Source organism: Balaenoptera acutorostrata, chromosome 3 (assembly GCF_949987535.1).
Source record: "Balaenoptera acutorostrata chromosome 3, mBalAcu1.1, whole genome shotgun sequence".
Taxonomy (NCBI): domain Eukaryota; kingdom Metazoa; phylum Chordata; class Mammalia; order Artiodactyla; family Balaenopteridae; genus Balaenoptera; species Balaenoptera acutorostrata.
This window is the reverse complement of record NC_080066.1, coordinates 105,584,226-105,601,499: the sequence shown is the minus strand read 5'-3', so window position 1 is coordinate 105,601,499 and position 17,274 is coordinate 105,584,226. Positions and strand designations below refer to the sequence as shown.

General features: G+C 45.6%; 2 protein-coding genes across 2 annotated transcripts in view; both read right to left on the bottom strand.

Moving 5' to 3' along the window:
- Positions 1 to 17,274, bottom strand: part of LOC103000087 (T cell receptor alpha chain MC.7.G5-like) — a 277,458-nt gene that overhangs the window by 72,809 nt on the left and 187,375 nt on the right. The gene's annotated exons all lie outside the window — the stretch shown is intronic.
- LOC102999818 (Ig heavy chain Mem5-like) overlaps positions 14,472 to 17,274 on the bottom strand; it is a 70,663-nt gene continuing 67,860 nt past the window's right edge. The window contains exons 5-8 of the mRNA XM_028166031.2: positions 16,699 to 16,977; positions 16,025 to 16,096; positions 15,547 to 15,660; positions 14,472 to 14,599 (exon numbers count right to left, since the gene is read on the bottom strand). Coding sequence (XP_028021832.1) covers positions 15,548 to 15,660; positions 16,025 to 16,096; positions 16,699 to 16,977 — 464 coding nt within the window. The 3' untranslated portion in view covers positions 14,472 to 14,599; position 15,547. The remainder of the gene's footprint in view (positions 14,600 to 15,546; positions 15,661 to 16,024; positions 16,097 to 16,698; positions 16,978 to 17,274) is intronic.

Genomic DNA, 17,274 nt, shown 5'->3' with positions numbered 1-17,274 from the left:
GCCCTTCCACCAGGTGCTGGGAACCCAGGCTCCTCCCGCTCTCCCAGAGGAAGCACAAAGGCAGAAACACAATGTTGTGCAATTACACAGTTGTACCGTCATTCCTGAAAAGGGGGTAGGGAGGACCATGGAAACAATTTAATCCATCTTTACCTAACATTAGATTACCTTCATTAATTGACTGATTAGCTTAGTTGGTAGGCAGTTGCAGTTAATTGAAATAGCTCAGGCTTTGGGGTCAGACAGACTTGGGTTTGAAACCCAGGGCGAGTTCCTTAACTTGCTGCCCCTCACTTCCCCATCTGTAAAGTGGGGAGAACGCTGCCGCGTTGTGATGCTGTTATACAGACCACGATCTGTAGGTGGGTTGCAGTGGTCCTGCCGCTCAATCTCTGGCTTGCTTAGCTGAGAGCACACTTCTTTAGGGATTATTTTAGCAACTCTGGAGACCAAAGTGTCAGTGGTTTCCCGCCCAAACATAATCCCCCCAACTGGTAAACATTTTGCTCCGGAAGCTGAGTCTCAAGAATTAAATTCCAGGCCCTCTGTCTCACTGAGTCAATCTGAAGAAGTTACTCAACCCCTCTCTGTGCTTCTATAAAAATATAAAATATAAAAATTTAAAAAGTTCTCTTCTATAAAATGAGGATAATAATAGCACTTAACCCACATAGCTGGTATAAGGGTTGACTGTGGTAATGGATCGAAAGCATGCAGCACATTGCCTAGCACATAGTAAGCAATTAATAAATCATCAATATTTTCCTCCCCAGAAGCCAAACACATTGACGATGTTCCTCTTTTCACAATGACCTAAAAATCCTAAAGTCCATGGGCACTTCTCTTCCTCTAACTGGTAAACCAGCAGAGCTGTGAGGGCAACAGAAGAACCACCAAGCAGTTTGATGCGGAGGGTAAGTGATTTTGTGAGAATTTAGCAAAAGCTGTATCCAGCTGCAACTTCATGGTTGGACCATTTTGGGAGATGTGGAGAGGGTATCTTTTAGCCAGGCAGGATTTAAATATGAGCGGAGATGGGCCAGGAAGCCACATCCCCATCAGTCACTGTAAAAAGGATCTCATATCATTTTCAAGAAGAGGGTTCAGTGCTGTCCTCCACTTACCAAGATACACTGTGAGCTGAGTCCCTTTCCCAAATGTCATCTTAGAGCCACTGGTTTGCTGAACACAATGTTGAGGGGCTTTGCAAAAACCTATGGGGTTAATTTAAGGAACCCAGCTTTGCAGAGCTTCCCAAGAACTAAAAATTTCCTTCAGCCTCCAAGCTTTCAAGACAGGATAAGTGATGGTGTCTCTCTTTGTGGTAGCCCAGAGCTTCAGCGCTGAGAGATATGTCCAGAGATGATTGCCACTTTAAGACACAAGAAGGCTCAGCAAGCCGATTCTGTATACGCATTCTGTGGTCCAAAGTAATTGCGTAGCTGATGCAATCTATCATAGAATATAAAATCCCACTGGGAGAGAAATTAGCTCTGCGGAATTTATAGGTAGTGTTTGATGGTCCCAGTCAATTGTCTGAAGACAAGACCAGCATTTTCATTTTGGCTTTTTGCATCTCTGCCTCAGTCTGCAGATGGCTGCACCTTTCCCCTCATATCGAGCTTAGCTATTCTGACTTTAGCCACCTTTCCCCCCCAAACAGGCATGCAATGATGTTATCTCCCTTTAGAACTTGGTGGTTCTGTTTTGAGCTCGCTAAGTCTTGGATAAAGAACGTTTGGGGTTCAAATGAAGTTGCTTAGTCAAGAACCATGATGTTTTCTTTCCCTTGGGTCTGGCCTGGCCCAGAGCTATGAGCGGTCTTGGCTTTGCCCTGGACCAGGCTCAGCTGTGAGACCATGAGCAAGTTCACAAACCTCTCTGAGTTTCACTGTCCTCATTTGCAAAATTAAAGAAGTGAGTTTGGTGGTCTTTAAGGACTTTCTGAGCTGTTAGTCTTTGATTTGATTCTCTGGACCTAATCTATCCAAAAATGCTGTGCAAATGGATTTTTTTCCCTCAGGGTGTCTAGTCTTCCTCCCCATTTCCTAAACAAAATAAAATAAATAAGCAGAGAATAGAAAAGTAGGTCTCTACGTATTATACAGGGAAATAAAGTTTTCCAAACCTGGTATCTGCCTTAACATTAGATCTTTTTAGATGTTTGAAGTCAAAATTTTGGAACCAAATCCTCAGGGGGAAGTGTTCTTTCTTTGGAGCTTCCAGATAATTCAAAAACCAAACCAAATAAACTGACACCTTTGGTTTAAAGTTAGTACTTACTAAGTTTCACTCTCACTTGAGTCCCGGTTCCGAACGTAAATTTCCTGTTTCCTTCTTTCCCACAGGGGCTGAAGCCTTTACATAAACTACAGGCTCTTGCTTACCCACAGGAAAAGTGATCTGATATTTACAGTCTTTTCCCAACGGATAAGGGAATTCATCATCTAGCCAAGGGTGTCAGCTCTCTGGTTGCTAGGTGTTAGATGCTGAGGGGGTTTTGTTAACACTACGTCTGAAATGGAGGTACTCACCCAGGCTTACAATTAACTGAGTCCCCTTCCCAAAAGTGGGTTTCTCAGTGCTCTTCACACAGTGCCTGGGCCCTTTACCAAAAGTCCCTCTTAGTGCTGGGCTGTGACTTCCCCTTCTCAGATGCAGTCTGTCTCTAGTGTGATTAGGGGCGCAGTAGGGGGCCAGCTTCATGAGCAAGGTCACTTAGGGTTGCCCTTCTCTTACGAATGCAGCCCAGGACTCAGGCCATGAGCAGAGCAGGACCAACCATGTTGGGGGGGGGGTGTCCAAAGTTCTTTTCTGGCTTCCTGGGCAGCTGAGACCCCTGTATCCTGAATATCTCGCAGGCAATTTTTTATTGCCCACCCTGTTGTACAGATCTATAAAAACCATAACTGGCTGGTGGTTCATCATTAGTTTTGACCTACAAAAGGAAAGGAGACCCCCGTGGGCATCAAGTATAGGAGGGATGCCAGGCCCCCTTTTTCATTACGGGAAAGACAAAAAGTACCACTTCTTTCTGTGTTGACGGCGAGCCTAATTTCAGAAATGTATGATTGATTCTTGAAAAGCTTTCCCCCCACAGACTTAATAGATCAAGAAAACTTACAGTTGAGAAGAGAAACCTGCCCTACAAAATAATGAAATATGTGCTAAAGCCAATCATAAAATAACGTTTTTGATTATCTTGTGTATTAGATTATCCACGCTGTTGTGTACATTTCTTTCTCCCCTGAAGCTAAGCTACTTACTCAGGGCCACAGTTAACTGTGTCTGGGTCTCAAAGGTAAATCTGCTGTCGTTGTTCATCTGTTGACAAAACCCCTCCTGCCTTAGGGCAATGATACCATCTCCTCAGAAGCTGGCCCAGATGATCCCTGGGAAAAACTGTGGGCACTTAATAAATATTTGTTAAATTGAACTGAATTGTAATAAACATTAATCTTTTGTTCTTATTCCTTAAAGAACCCTTGAATATCTCTCTGACAATTTTCAGATGAAAAAAAATTAATTCTGCCGGATATTACTTACTGAGTTTCAAGATTCCTCTAGTCTTGGCTCCAAATGTCAGTTTCCTATTAACCCAATTCCCATAGGAGTGAACACTTTTACAAAAAACAGAAGCAACAGCATGGTTGAAAGGGATGGGGCATCAACTTCATTCTCCTTCCTCACTAGTCGGAGGCAACTCTCTGTCTGCCACAGGTGCCCTATCTTTCCTGGAAAAGGTCTGCCCTCCTTCCCTCTGTCAGGGCAGAGGTAGGAGGGGGCAGAGTAGATTTCAGGGAGGAAGATGATAAATAAGATATCGAAATGTTATCACACTCTGCACACTCTGCAGAGACTTCTTCTTTTTTTTTTTTTTTTGCCAAATTAATGGTTTTTTTTGTTTTGTTCTGTTTTGTTTTTCTCCCCAAAGGCTGTTTTCAGCACTTTCTCTCTCCCAGATGCAATAATAACTGGATTCCAAGTTGGCATCTGGGCACGAACCTCCAGGCTCTGATGAGTCACACATATTTCATCAAGAAATGATGCTACCTCCCAGTGAAGAAGTGTGCTTTGCTTTTTCCCCTTGCTGGGCAATGAGGAGTTCAAGCAACATGCAGAGGGGAATATAAACCCATAACTCTCTCAGGATAGATCTGCAGCTTCATACATTAGCAACCTAGAATGCAAGACCTGGAAGGGAACTTAGCAGCTGCCTGAGCCAATGTCCTCAGTTTAAGGATGAAGAAGCCCAGGCCCTGAGGAGTAACGTTGCTCAAGCCCATGCCAGTAGATAGAGGCAGAGCGGAGGCTAGAACTCAGAACACCTAAGTCCCAATCCTGCCTTCTTCCTTCCTGTGACTCTGGAGAACAGGGATCTTCCCTGGGTAGTCTCCATCCTTAGTGCCTCTCCTGGCCAGCCCAGGTATGATTATCTCTGTTAAACAGTGAATAAGCCACACAAGGGAAATGTTTGGTTTCGGCACAGGGTGTAAAATTTTAAAGAGCGGTATAGAACATCTTAATTCATTTAAAAAATTTTATTTCTTAGGCTGCAGGCCACGGCAATTGATAGTGGGGCAAATGGCCCGTGAGGTCTCAGGGAAGCCAAGGGAAAGATAGAGATTTAGAAATTTGTCCTTTACCAAAAGGATAACCCAACAGAGAGTTGGCTCTGATTAGTCTTCCTCTGCGGGACTCATTACAGGACTGACCTCTAGAGCAGGGGTCTTGGCACACACAGAGTGGTGTGGTGTTACCTCCTGTTCCTGCTTCTGGGGCAGATATTGCTAATAGACACATCACTCCTCTCCTCTGAGTCTGCATGTGGCCTCAGTTCTTTTTCTTAATTGAAGTATAGTTGATTTACAATATTGTGTTAGTTTCAGGTGTACAGCAAAGTGATTCAGTTCTATATATAAATATATTTCTGATTTTTTCATTATAGGTTATTACAAGATTTTTTTTTTTTTAATTTATTTATTTATTTATTTATGGCTGTGTTGGGTCTTCGTTTCTGTGCGAGGGCTTTCTCTAGTTGTGACAAGCGGGGGCCACTCTTCATCGCGGTGCGCGGGCCTCTCACTATCGCGGCCTCTCGTTGCGGAGCACAGGCTCCAGACGCGCAGGCTCAGTAATTGTGGCTCACGGGCCCAACTACTCTGCGGCATGTGGGATCTTCCCAGACCAGGGCTTGAACCTGTGTCCCCTGCATTGGCAGGCAGATTCTCAACCACTGCGCCACCAGGGAAGCCCACAAGATTTTGAATATATTTCCCTCTGCTATACAGTAAATCCTTGTTGTTTATCTATTTTACATATAGTTCACAATCCTTCTTAAAACTGTGCTCCAGGTAGCTACTACCAACTGCTAGCCCTTGGTAATTGAGATATAACCTGTTTGCCCTCGTGCCTGGGGAATAATTGGAGAGAAGATCCTGCCGATGGCTTGAGAAATCTGGTTGGCAAGGATCAGGCCAGGTCCCACACAGCCCCATCATGAAAGGTATCACTGACCTGGCTGGACCAAGACTGTTCCTTCCATAGGCTGCTTCAGAGGTGGCAACAGTAAAACCATGGAGTATCTCTTTGTCCTCACAGCTTGCTTTCAAACGCAGGCTTTGGGAAACAAACCGAGGTAGCGTTCTTCGTGCTTACTCTTGCCTAAAGAGCCTTCAGCAAGATTTTTCCCCCAAACAGAGGTCCTGGGGGTGGAAGACATCTACTGGACCTTGGTCCCTCCCTGGCATGCTTCTTCTTACCCACCGACCCAGGTCTGTCCCAGGGCTCCTGGAACGGAATGTGGCACAGGAAGAAAGTGATGCAGAAACCCTTTCTCTAGACGACTCACTGCCGTTGTCACACATTCAGATGTTTCTAAGCTTCTCCTTTTAATCACATTTCTATTCTTTCATAAAAAAGAGATATGTTTGTCCATATCCATCCAAAGACATTTCCTTGTGTCCTTCACTGTTGCAGTAGGCTTTTGCTTGACAGGGAAATGCCCATCAACCCTTGTGGGGTGCTATCTCATGTCCTCGAAGACAGTGCTCTGAGTGACTGGGGAGGATGGGTCCTTTGGGCCAACAGAGCAGCACCTGCCAGTGTCAGGCTTGAAAGGGGATCGGGGAACAGAAGCAGCAACTTTGACTTAAGTTCCGAACAAAGAATATTTTCCTCCCCTGACCTATTTTCTGCCAACCTCTAGTATGACCCATTTATGGAGATGGGCTAATTAGAACAGCAGAGGGCGCTGTAAGGTCAGAAACAAAGCTGCCCACCTCAGAAGAAACTGGGAGAAAAGTCCCCTTTTTTTAAAAAAATTAATTAATTAATTAATTAATTAATTTTTGGCTGTGTTGGGTCTTCGTTGCCACACGCGGGCTTTCTCTAATTGCGTCGAGCGGGGGCTACTCTTTGTTGCGGTGCACGGGCTTAATTGCTCCACGGCATGTGGGATCTTTCCGGACCAGGGCTTGAACCCATGTCCCCTGCATTGGTAGGCAGATTCTTAACCTCTGCACCACCAGGGAAGCCCAAAAGTCCCTTTTTTTGAGTGATTGTAGTGATCAAGGTCCAAGCCTGGGACAAGAGTAGCTTGTTTACCAAATCCCTGGGACCCCGCCAGGTCTGAAGGCCTCTGCTGAGTGGTGGTTTCGGGCTAATGAAAGTCAGTCCAGGGTGCTCACTGACTGCGGGAACTGCTCAGATAGGTTTAAGGGAGATGGGGTAGGGAAGTTCAAGGACAATACATCTGTAATAGGTCATTAAATCTTGAGTCTCTCTTAGCCCTAAACTTTGGCGGTCACTCTCTTGTACATTGTGGTCTCCCATGAACAAGCCTGTTGAAACCTTTGGAAGACATAGGACAGTGGGCTAGCAGGCTCATTTCCCATGTTAGGGGTTTGGGATGAGTGCAGCTGGCTCAGGTCTCGGGGGAGTGCAGAGCTCTATGACACGCTTACAGCAATGACAGCAAATGAAAGATGAGTCACTTTTTTTTGCCATCGATTGGTACAACATGTTTTTTTGTTTTTTTTTTTGCCAGATTTCACAACTTTAGTTTTTAGATTTACTCAGCATCTTATTTCTCAACGTCTTTGATGAGACTCAAGCTCTCAGGAAATTTATTCATCAGTCTATTTCATAAAAATGACAATAGCAACAGCAATGCCTAGCGTTCTTAGATCACTTGCTGGGTGTATTGCATGCGTTATTTCATTTAATTATCCAACAGTCCCGTGAAAAAGGTATTATTATTATCAACTTCATTTTACAGATGGAGAAAGTGAGGCTTGGAGGGGTTAGGTCGTGTTCGGGGTCACACAGCAAGTACACGCTGGAGCTGATAGGAACCCAAGCAGTCTGGATCCGGAACCCCACTCCTTAACCATGACACTGCACTGCTGTTCTGAGAAGCGCCCTTCCTGAAGGGACGCCTTTCAAGGAACGCTGGAAGGACACCATGGTGGGGAGTTTCATGATGTACCACCCAAGGAGGTCTCCGTGTGAAGGATTAGGGAGAGGGCTTGTCCCTCTGAGTGAGGGTTTTGAAGCCCTTTGCTCTGTTCTCGGGTATGGGCAGATGTAACTGAGGGTGGGCCATCAGAAGAGGAGCAGCAGTTTAATGTGTTAACTGTTATACTGCCTGGATCAGGAAGGGGACACTCAGCTCTCATGAATATCATGCCTGGCAACACCTGTAGAACAGGGACAGACTCCCAGAGACTGACTGGGGGCTGCTAGAGCCCGTGAACGTCTGAGAGCGGGAAGTTCTGAAGTGGCCTTCTCCCCAGCAGAGGGGCTGGTGCCTTTGAGAGGGGACACCTGCCTGCAGGGGCAGTGCAGGCCTGGCAGCAGCTGATCAGACAGAGCAGCCCCGTTGCTGACCCTGCCTCTTCCACAGCCGGGGGGCCTGGGGCTGCTCACGCTGGGGCTGCAGACTTCCTGGTGTGCACTTTTGCTAATCTTCACGACAAGGGCTGCCGGATAAAATGCAAAATGTCCAGTGAAATTTGAATTTCAGATAAACAACGAATACCTTTTTAGAGTAAATATATCCCAAATGTGGCAAGTCCCAATGATTACTAAAAAGTTTTTTTGTTTTTCATTTGAAATGCAAACTTAACTGGGTGTCCTGTATTTTTATTCACTAAATCTGGCAACCTTACTATTTACAATAGGCAAGACATGGAAGCAACCTATATATATATATATATATATAATGGAATACTACTCAATCATAAAAAAGAATGAAATAATGCCATTTGCAGCAACATGGATAGACCTAGAGATTATCATACTAAGTGAAGTAAGTCAGAAAAAGACAAATATCATGTGATATCACTTAAATGTGGAATCTAAAAAATGACAAAAATAAACTTATTTATGAAACAGAAACAGATTCACAGACATAAAAAACAAATTTATGGTTACCAAAGGGGAAAGGGGTTGGGGGAGGGATAAATTAGGAGTTGGAGTTAGCAGATACAAACTACTATATATAAAATAGATAAGCAACAAGGTCCTACTGTATAGCACAGGGAACTATATTCAGTACACTGTAATAATGCATAATGGAAAAGAATATGAAAAAGAATATATATATATTTATAAAAAACTGAATCACTATGTTGCACACCAGAAACTAACACACACTGTAAATCAACTATACTTCGATAAAAAAAATTAAAAAAAAATTCGGCAAACTTATCCATGCCATTGGTGAGTTTTTAAGAGGACAAAGTTATATTCCCTTGTTCACAAATATTTGTTGATTGTCAATTATGTGGCAGACACAGTCCTAGGGGCTGGGACAGATCAGTGAAAAGATAAACAAGGCCCTGCCTTCATGGAGCTTACGTGATGGTGTATGTGTATGCATATATGGGGTGAGAAGGGAAAGACAAATAATAAACGTGTAGAAACCTGATGATGACAAATAGTGATGTGAGGGAAAATAAGAGGTGGAATCGAGGGTGACTCTGGGTACCCAGGTGAGTGACTAATTTACTTGCCAGGGAAAGCCTCTTTGAGCTGAGATTTGTGGAAACCTGGAAGCAGAGTTTCAGGGACCTAGAAGAGGGAGGCAGGTAGAGGAGCAGAAGGAAGGCCACAGCTGCTGAAGCGGAGTGACAGAGGCAGGAGAGGACGTGCAGGGAGATTGCACAGAGGGCAGAGATCCCCCATGTGCAGTGGGTCACAGGCCCAGGAAGGGAGGCCCTGCTGGCATCATCAGATTTACATTTTATAAAGACCTGCAGAGGAGATGGTCCAGGGGCCAGAGCAGAAGCAAGGGGACCTGACAAGGGGCGTTATTGCTGTGGCCCTGACAAGAGATGGTGGTGTTGGTGGGAGGCGGTGGGAGTGGCGGTGGAGAGAAGTGGATGCACTGGAGACACACTTCATGGTGCAACTGACAGGCCTTCCTGATGAATTGGAGGTGGGGGAGCAGGGCAGGGAAACAAAGGAACTCCGGAAGTACTCCTAGAAACACTCCTAGGTTTGGGGGAGCAAGTTGGTCTTCTATTTTTTAAAAAAAATTTTATTTATTTATTTATTTATGGCTGTGTTGGGTCTTCGTTTCTGTGCGAGGGCTTTCTCGAGTTGTGGCAAGCGGGGACCACTCTTCATCGCGGTGCGCGGGCCTCTCACTATCGCGGCCTCTCTTGTTTCGGAGCACAGGCTCCAGACGCGCAGGCTCAGTAATTGTGGCTCACGGGCCTAGTTGCTCCGCGGCATGTGGGATCTTCTCAGACCAGGGATCAAACCCGTGTCCCCTGCATTGGCAGGCAGACTCTCAACCACTGCGCCACCAGGGAAGCCCGATCTTCTATTTTTTAGGGCAGTGCTTCCCAGCAGTTGTCATGTCTTGGCTTACCCAGAAGACAATATTTGTATTGAAATGTGGCCGGGAGGGGCTGGCCCCCGGGGCTCCAGCCACCCCAGGTCCCAGTGTCCACTGTGAGCACTGTCTCAGCGAGCCTGTAACCCGCTCACGGCAGTTCACCCACTGGGAAGGTCTGCTTCCGGGGGGAGAAGTTTTCAGCTGGAGCCAAGTGTGTGCTGCAGAGGGAGAGATGGAAATCAAGCTGTGGGAAGTGCAGTGAGCGCTCTCAGGACCACAGCACTCCCTCAAGCATGAGAAATAGAAGAGTTCAATATTTTGCAATAACTGTCAGTGGAGTGCAGCATTTAAAAATTGTATAAAAATAAAAAATACAAAAAAACATAACAACAACAACAAAAATAAGAGAGTTCTAGAATTCAGGGCTAGGGCAGATTTTAGAAATGACCTCATCCAGCCCTCTCCTTTTTCTTTTTACACAAATATGTAAGGCTAGGTTAAGGTCCTCATTCATTTATTCCACGTATAGAGTACTTCAGGTGTGTGCAGCTGTGCTAATGCTGTGTGACCGTGCAACTCAAAGTGCGATCCTGGACTGGTACCCGGTCTGTGACCAGAGGATGCGGAAATGGAGGATAAGCCACTTTTAGGGCAATTTGATACCGATGTACTTGATCATTGGACTTGCAGTCTCTCTTTCTTTTTTAAAAACTAATTCATTTTCATTGTGTTTTACAAAAGGATTAGTTCAGGATGGATTGAGGACCACAAAAACAATAGCAACAACTTTTCCTGGGTTGGAAGCATGCTCCCCAGAGAGTTACAGCTAATTCAGTCACGTGACCGTCAGGGCTGCCCTGCTCCCCTCACTTCCCTCCCATCTCCTTCCCTTCAGAAGCACTGAGACGGTCTCAGAGATTTAAGGAGCCCAGTTTTCTTCTATATCCTCCTCCCTGATATGAAAAGAAGATGATTCTTCTTGTGGGCTTCAGCCTTTTGTTTTTCTGTAAGTACACTCATTGTCATGTCCTGCTCGTTCTATCGCCCGTTTCCCTTTTTCTTACTTTCCAAGGCTTGGGCTCTTTCTTATTCACACTGGATTTTCCAGTTATTTTCTGCCTTTAATTTTCATCTCTGTTGTCTTTCCCCTGCCTCTGCCCATTGAGTTCCCTCCGGATGGGCCTGTGCTGGACCCAGTGCCTGCGGAGTGTAAGACTTCACTGTTTTCTTCTTTTATTCTCTTCACAGACAAGGACGTGCTGTGTAACCAAGTGACCCAGATTTCCCAGGAGCAGACAGTGGCGAGTGGCAGTGAGGTGACACTGCAATGCATTTTCCAAACCGCACTCTCAGATCCAGACTTATACTGGTACCAAATAAGACCAGATCGTTCCTTCCAGTTTGTCCTGTACAGGGATAGCACTACATCCTATGATGCGGATTTTGCTCGGGGTAGATTTTCCGTGCAGTACAGCCTGACCCACAAAACCTTCCACTTGGTGATCTCCTCAGTGAGGACTGAAGACAGTGCCACTTACTACTGTGCCTTGAGTTCCCACAGTGATGCAGGTGTCCAGGAAGTCTGCACACAAACCCCTGGGCACAGCCTGGCAGAGCTGCCTCTCCGGACAGCTCATGTCCTTGGACACAGCATCCTTCTTCCCTGTCATTCTGTGGTCCAGTCTGGCCTTTAGAGGTACCCTAACGTGTCTGCCAAATAAGAAAAGGCCTGGTCACATCCAGGGGAGCACCCTGGCTTCCAGTGGAGCAGACATCTCCCCACTTCTGACACAGAGGGCCCTGGCTGCCCGAGTGCCCATGGTGGGGAAGGGAGACTGCACGTCTGAGAGACTCCGGTGCCCAGGTCGTGCCTGATACAGAGCAGGGCTTGACAAGGGTGTGCTGCGTGTGCCGGGAGCGTACCAGGACGGGGCTGGTGAAGGGCCAACTTAAGGAGAGCCTTTCGGAAGTGTCTTTATTTTGGTCTCCATCATTCATCCATTGCTGTGCATTGGCCTGTTTCCTTTTAAGACTCAAATTGGACACAAAGTTACTTACTTTAAAAAATTTCCCTGGTTTACCTTTCATTTGCATCTTCTAGTGCAGCCACCTTATTTCTCCTGGATTCTCTTCGGCACCTCCATTTCACTTACTGTGTTTGGAGAACATTTTTCTTTCACTGAAGAGCACTGAGATATTCCCAGAAAGCTGTCTGTGAAAACCAGAATCCCAGCTTCAAAGTCCCTGAGTTTGGAGCTCAGTGGTATCCCCAGGGGAGAGAATTACCTCCAGGGGAAACCAACAATGTGATGTCAAAAATAGATATACCCTCTGCCCTGGGAATCCATCCCTCCTTCCTCTACTTCTACGGGTGTCTCTTCCTTAAAACAACTATTAGAGTTATTAGATGCAATCTTAGAAATAGTAGAAGCCTTAGACGTTATTTTATAGGAAAAGCACTGAAGCCCAGAGAAGTGAGGGACATTCGGAAGGTCGCTGATCTGGTTAATGACAGAGCCAGGGGTGTGGGGCTGCACTTCTGGGGGCTCCCTCGCAGCTGCACCCTAGGAGGCTGTATCAGGAGGTGGCTTGGGCAGCAGTATATCTGGGCTTCAACACAGGCAGGTGGAGAGCAGTCGCTATAGAGAGGGATGGAAAAGACATGCGTGAGGGAGTCAAAGGATCAGGCCAAATGACTCAGCCTCCGGGGCTTTTGTTCTGCCACCTACTGAGCGTGTGTACTAATCTCCTGGAGACTCCTTCGGGGTCACATGAGATTCTACACGTGAAAGCTCTGGAAGACTATAATCCACGATAGCATGGTCTCCACACCAGAAGGCAGCCGCAATCCCCTCTGGCTCCTGCCTTAAATCTTTTCAGGAGCATCCTTTTTGTGGAAGAAATTCATGGTCCTATAAAATACTAGGATGCCTTTCACTGATGATCAAAGTAGGCCAGAGGGTGGCTCATTCATATGCTATGTACAGGGCTATCCTGAAGTTCAGCCTAGCTGAACTTCAAAACAAGCCCTCTTCCCTGTCTCTGGGATGTGCTGTGCTCTTGTAGAAGGAACTCAGGGCTGGCACTCCTGATAACTTTGTTCTGCTCCCAGAAATATCGCTGCCTCTCTGAATGACTTTGAACAGGGTACATACCTTTTCTGGGGGACATATTTTTTTCCATCTGAAAAATGAGGATGTGTTGTTTTGTTCTTAGCAACTTCAGAGAAACATTCTAAGAATGGCCCAGGGTAACAGATGGGAATGTTTTGGAAACAGGCATTCTTGATGCACATGAGGTGAAGATGTGTGGAATCTTTTAATAGTTTTCCCCTGGATGGACCTGGCTTATCCATCTAGATTGTCCTAAACTCATTGACTCAGAATGTCACTGCCTCCTTTCTTTGGTTTGGGTTGTGAGGACGTGACATGGGAGTCTGCAGATGGCAAAGGCGGGGAGTTGTGGATGAACGTTGTTCTTTCACTTGTAAACTCATGAGCCCCCGCCTGACAGCCCACATAGATGCTGAGGAACCCACAGCGCTCAGTTGCTAGACCTTTGCTACCTGGGTTCGCGCACCCAGAAAAAGCTGGCCTTGCTGAGGTGGGAGGAGCAGAGCTCAGAGGCCACACCAGGGCCACTGCTGTTGTTGGAGTAGCAGGAAACCCAGGGGTGGGTCCCCGAGGCAGGAGTCCGCAGGCTGGGGGCCCAGGAAGCTGCGGTGTGACCTATAAACTCAGTTTGGTTTTTGTCTGACTACCAGTGAATTCACAGCTCCCCTTACCCCCTGCGATGGTCCGCAATGAGGAAAGCCAGAAGCAAGGCACACACAATGCACTTTAATACATGCAACAGAGACAAAGAAGAATGGCAGAAAACCATCAATACCAAAGGTCCAATGCCTTCAAACTTCCTGGGCACAAATGGGCAGGCAGGGGGGCATGAAGACACTGTTCTTACAGGGGAAATCTTGGGGTCTCATTCCTGTCCTTCCCTCCCAGAACACTTGCACAATGAGTTGCTTGAAAGCAAGACCCACGTCTTACTTATTTTTGCACCCTCAGTACAGTGCCTAGAACTTGGAGTAATTCACGTTCGTTAAATCAATTAATAGAGAGAAACACATTTCCTCTGCATTTTACTCTGATCTCTGCTAATAACTCTGAGAGTATTTAGATGAGATTTGAGAAACCCCATTGCCTGGGCAGAGAGTGTTAGGGAGTCAAATGTAGTTTTGTTTGTCAAATACTAGGAAAAGCAGAAAGTGTCTTTGTGGATGAGAACGCTAGTTTGGGGCTAACCTAGTGCTGGGTTGAGCAGAGCCTTTTATGTTTAGGTAGAAGCCCAGGATCTATTTTCCTCTTGGAGAATGGAGCTAGGAACCCGATGGCTCCCACTTTCTACTTCTGGAGGCAAAGAAAGTCAAAGGAACAAAACACCATTTTCAAAGTGTGTCAGTTGTAGGAAAAAAAATGTGTCCGATATACCTTCATATCTCTGTATCCTTTTATAAAGCAGCATGTAAAACAGTTGGGACCATAAGCCCCCACTCCCCAGGACTTCTGTCTTTCATCAGGCTGAAGGATAAGCTGGGTTTGTTGCCTTTAAAGGAAAATTGGTTTGGGTAACAGCCATTTAAGCAAGGCTGGGACGGGTCAACTTAAACCACCAGGAAGTTGAAAGCCTAGGAGATAGCACCTCTGTAGGCTTTTGGTTTCTTTCAGGGCGTGTAGCCTTCTCATGCCGGTCAGCCTGCAAGTGAAGGAAAATTGTCAGAGTTATAGAATCATAGACTGTCAGTGCTGGAAGGAATCACAGCAGTCATGCAGTCTGGGGATGGCCAGTACTTGCTGTGGTTGTACCGTTGCAGACATCACTAATCTATCCTGGCACATTTCCCTTCTACACGTGGTGATAGTTCAGCTAGTCACTATCAGTTTATCAATGTTGGCACAGGTCATAAAACCCATCTGCTCTCCTTTAGTTATTCTCCACTCCTTTGTTTTACAGATGTGATAACCCAGGCCCAGAGAGGTGCAGCAACCTGGCCTAGGTAACATAGTGAGTTAGTGACATAGGCAAACCTAAGCCCTGGGTCAAATTTCATGTCTAAGATAACCAGAAGAGGGAATGCAAGTAACAGGCAAATAATTCACATCTCATCCTCAACTTTGCATGCATCCCGAGTGGCTAGTTGTGAGCTGTTCACTAAGGATGGGACCATAGGTTCATCCCAGAGATAGGCTGGTCTACACATCGAGTCCTATGATTAACGATCGAGAGCTGACATCCCCTTTGTCTGGGCAAAGATAGGTTCTGCTCCCCCTGAACGTTCTTCAAGTGAAGCTTTACTGATGGCCTTGCAAAAAGCCCATGGTCCCTCAGCCATATAAACAAAATTAGCAGTAAAGAAAAAGATTTCTCCTGTTTGGGTCCAATTTTTTTAGCTCCTGAGTTGGAGGTGAGGATTATCGGCTTGTATTATATTATATTACATGGATTTTGAGTCTGGCTTGAAATAAAAGGCTAACAGGAGATGGGGTGTTATGCTGAGTATCTGAAAAGGTCCACCTTAGGAAATCATAATATGTCTCTATGTGTTTTTCCTTGCTCAATGCTTCTTACCATTCCTAAACTCCTTTCCTCCATGTGCAACATAGTTTGGGTGGAGGTAGGAATAAGAAGCAGCTAGTTCTTACCTTAAAAGAAAAATAACTTGGCAGTCAAGAGAAAATTGATGGCAACACTCTTGGCAAACAGCATTCGGAGTCCCAGCACTGCAAGGGACATCATGTTCACCTTCTCGGCTTGAACTGCAATTGAATGAGAATGAAGATGGTGGCTTCAGCAAGAGACTAAATTTCCTTCCAGAAATTGGACCCACAGCACCGAAACCAGCCTGCCCTGAATCACCATCATTCTTCCTGGTCTGAAGCCCAGCTTGGTGTCAGGCAGCCTTCAGAGACCTAAGGCTGCTATTCACATCCAGCAAGGCAAGCTTTGGAAAAACCCATGCTTGCAGCCAGGCAAACTCTGCTTAGAGAGTCAGAGGGAGTCAGCTGGGCTCAGGTATGATTTTTGTTTTCTTTTGAAATAGAATGATTTGGGGCCCCATCTGACAATGACAGAATTCGCTTTAACCTCAATAGTGAAGTTGGCCCTTTGGTTTCAACTAACCTTGGGGCTCATAGCAGGTCTCTGGAGTTTGAGTTTGCTTGATGTTTTCAGTTTCCCTTGGTTTTGAATTTTCTGGAACAAACAGCAGTGGTCAGGGTTACAATAATAACCGAGAGGCTCAAAGTATTTCAGGTTTTAAAACCGGATTTCAGGTTTTACTTACGTAGACTTTAAGTAAGTAAACTAAGGACCAGAGAAGTGACTTGGTTAAGGTCCTATAGCTATTTGCACAGTCAACATACTTCCTGTCCTGAGACTTTTTTCCATTGTACCATGAGGCCCACATCCAGGTATGCCTCTAATTTGTAAGAACAACTAGAATAATTAACACCATGATAAGTTGGGCTGCCCTTTGTTATGGCATTCACACTAGATTAGACCTCACATGAATTTTCAACCCTAGAGTCTTTAGTATGAAGGAGACAGGGGTTGGTGAAGAGGAGAGATGGGGATGAAATAAGATGGGCTTTATCTTAGTTTCCAGTGCGGAGATGCAGAGAGTTTAATTCCTAGTCAATGATGGGAATTAGCCTAAGTCTTGAGTCTGAGCCTAAGTCTTGTTTCCAGCATGATGCCATATTGAGAGATCTGTCAAGAGTTTACATCTCTAACTCCTCTTTCCCTTGACTTTTCTTCCCCACAATCACAGCCTCTTGAGGCCAGATAGGACCTACCTGAAGTATTTTTCTTCATTTCGAAGTCAGTAGAGCGCCAGGTTTGTTTGTTATGTTGAACTGAACATGTCACTGAATCTGGATCTCCATACTGACCAAGCTTGACGGCACTGTACCTCCCACCGGGAGAGATGACGATAGCAGGGTCATATTCTCTTATTATCTTGGATGATTCCAGACTTATAGTTACGTCTTTGGGGTAGAACTCCTTCACCAGACAAGCGACATTTGTCCCGTTTTTCATGACAAAAATGGATGGGTTGGCAACGGCCTGCATTTCTGCAAATATAATCAATTTATTTTGTGAGATGATTATCTATGTGTGGGAGTTAAACCATGATGTTTTCCTCAATTCCTCTGGGGCCAAACACTACAATCCAGACTTTCCTGCATCCTGTTAGTGACCTGAGCTTGTTAGCACCTCTATGAAAGGATGGCCAAGAGAAGTAGACATGAAAGACAGCAGTTTGACTGCTAGTTAGGAGCTGCTAAGAGATATGGCTGGGAGCAGAGATAGAAAATGACAAATACAAAGAAGTGTCTGGGTCTTTTGAGTTTCAAATATTTATGTTTTAT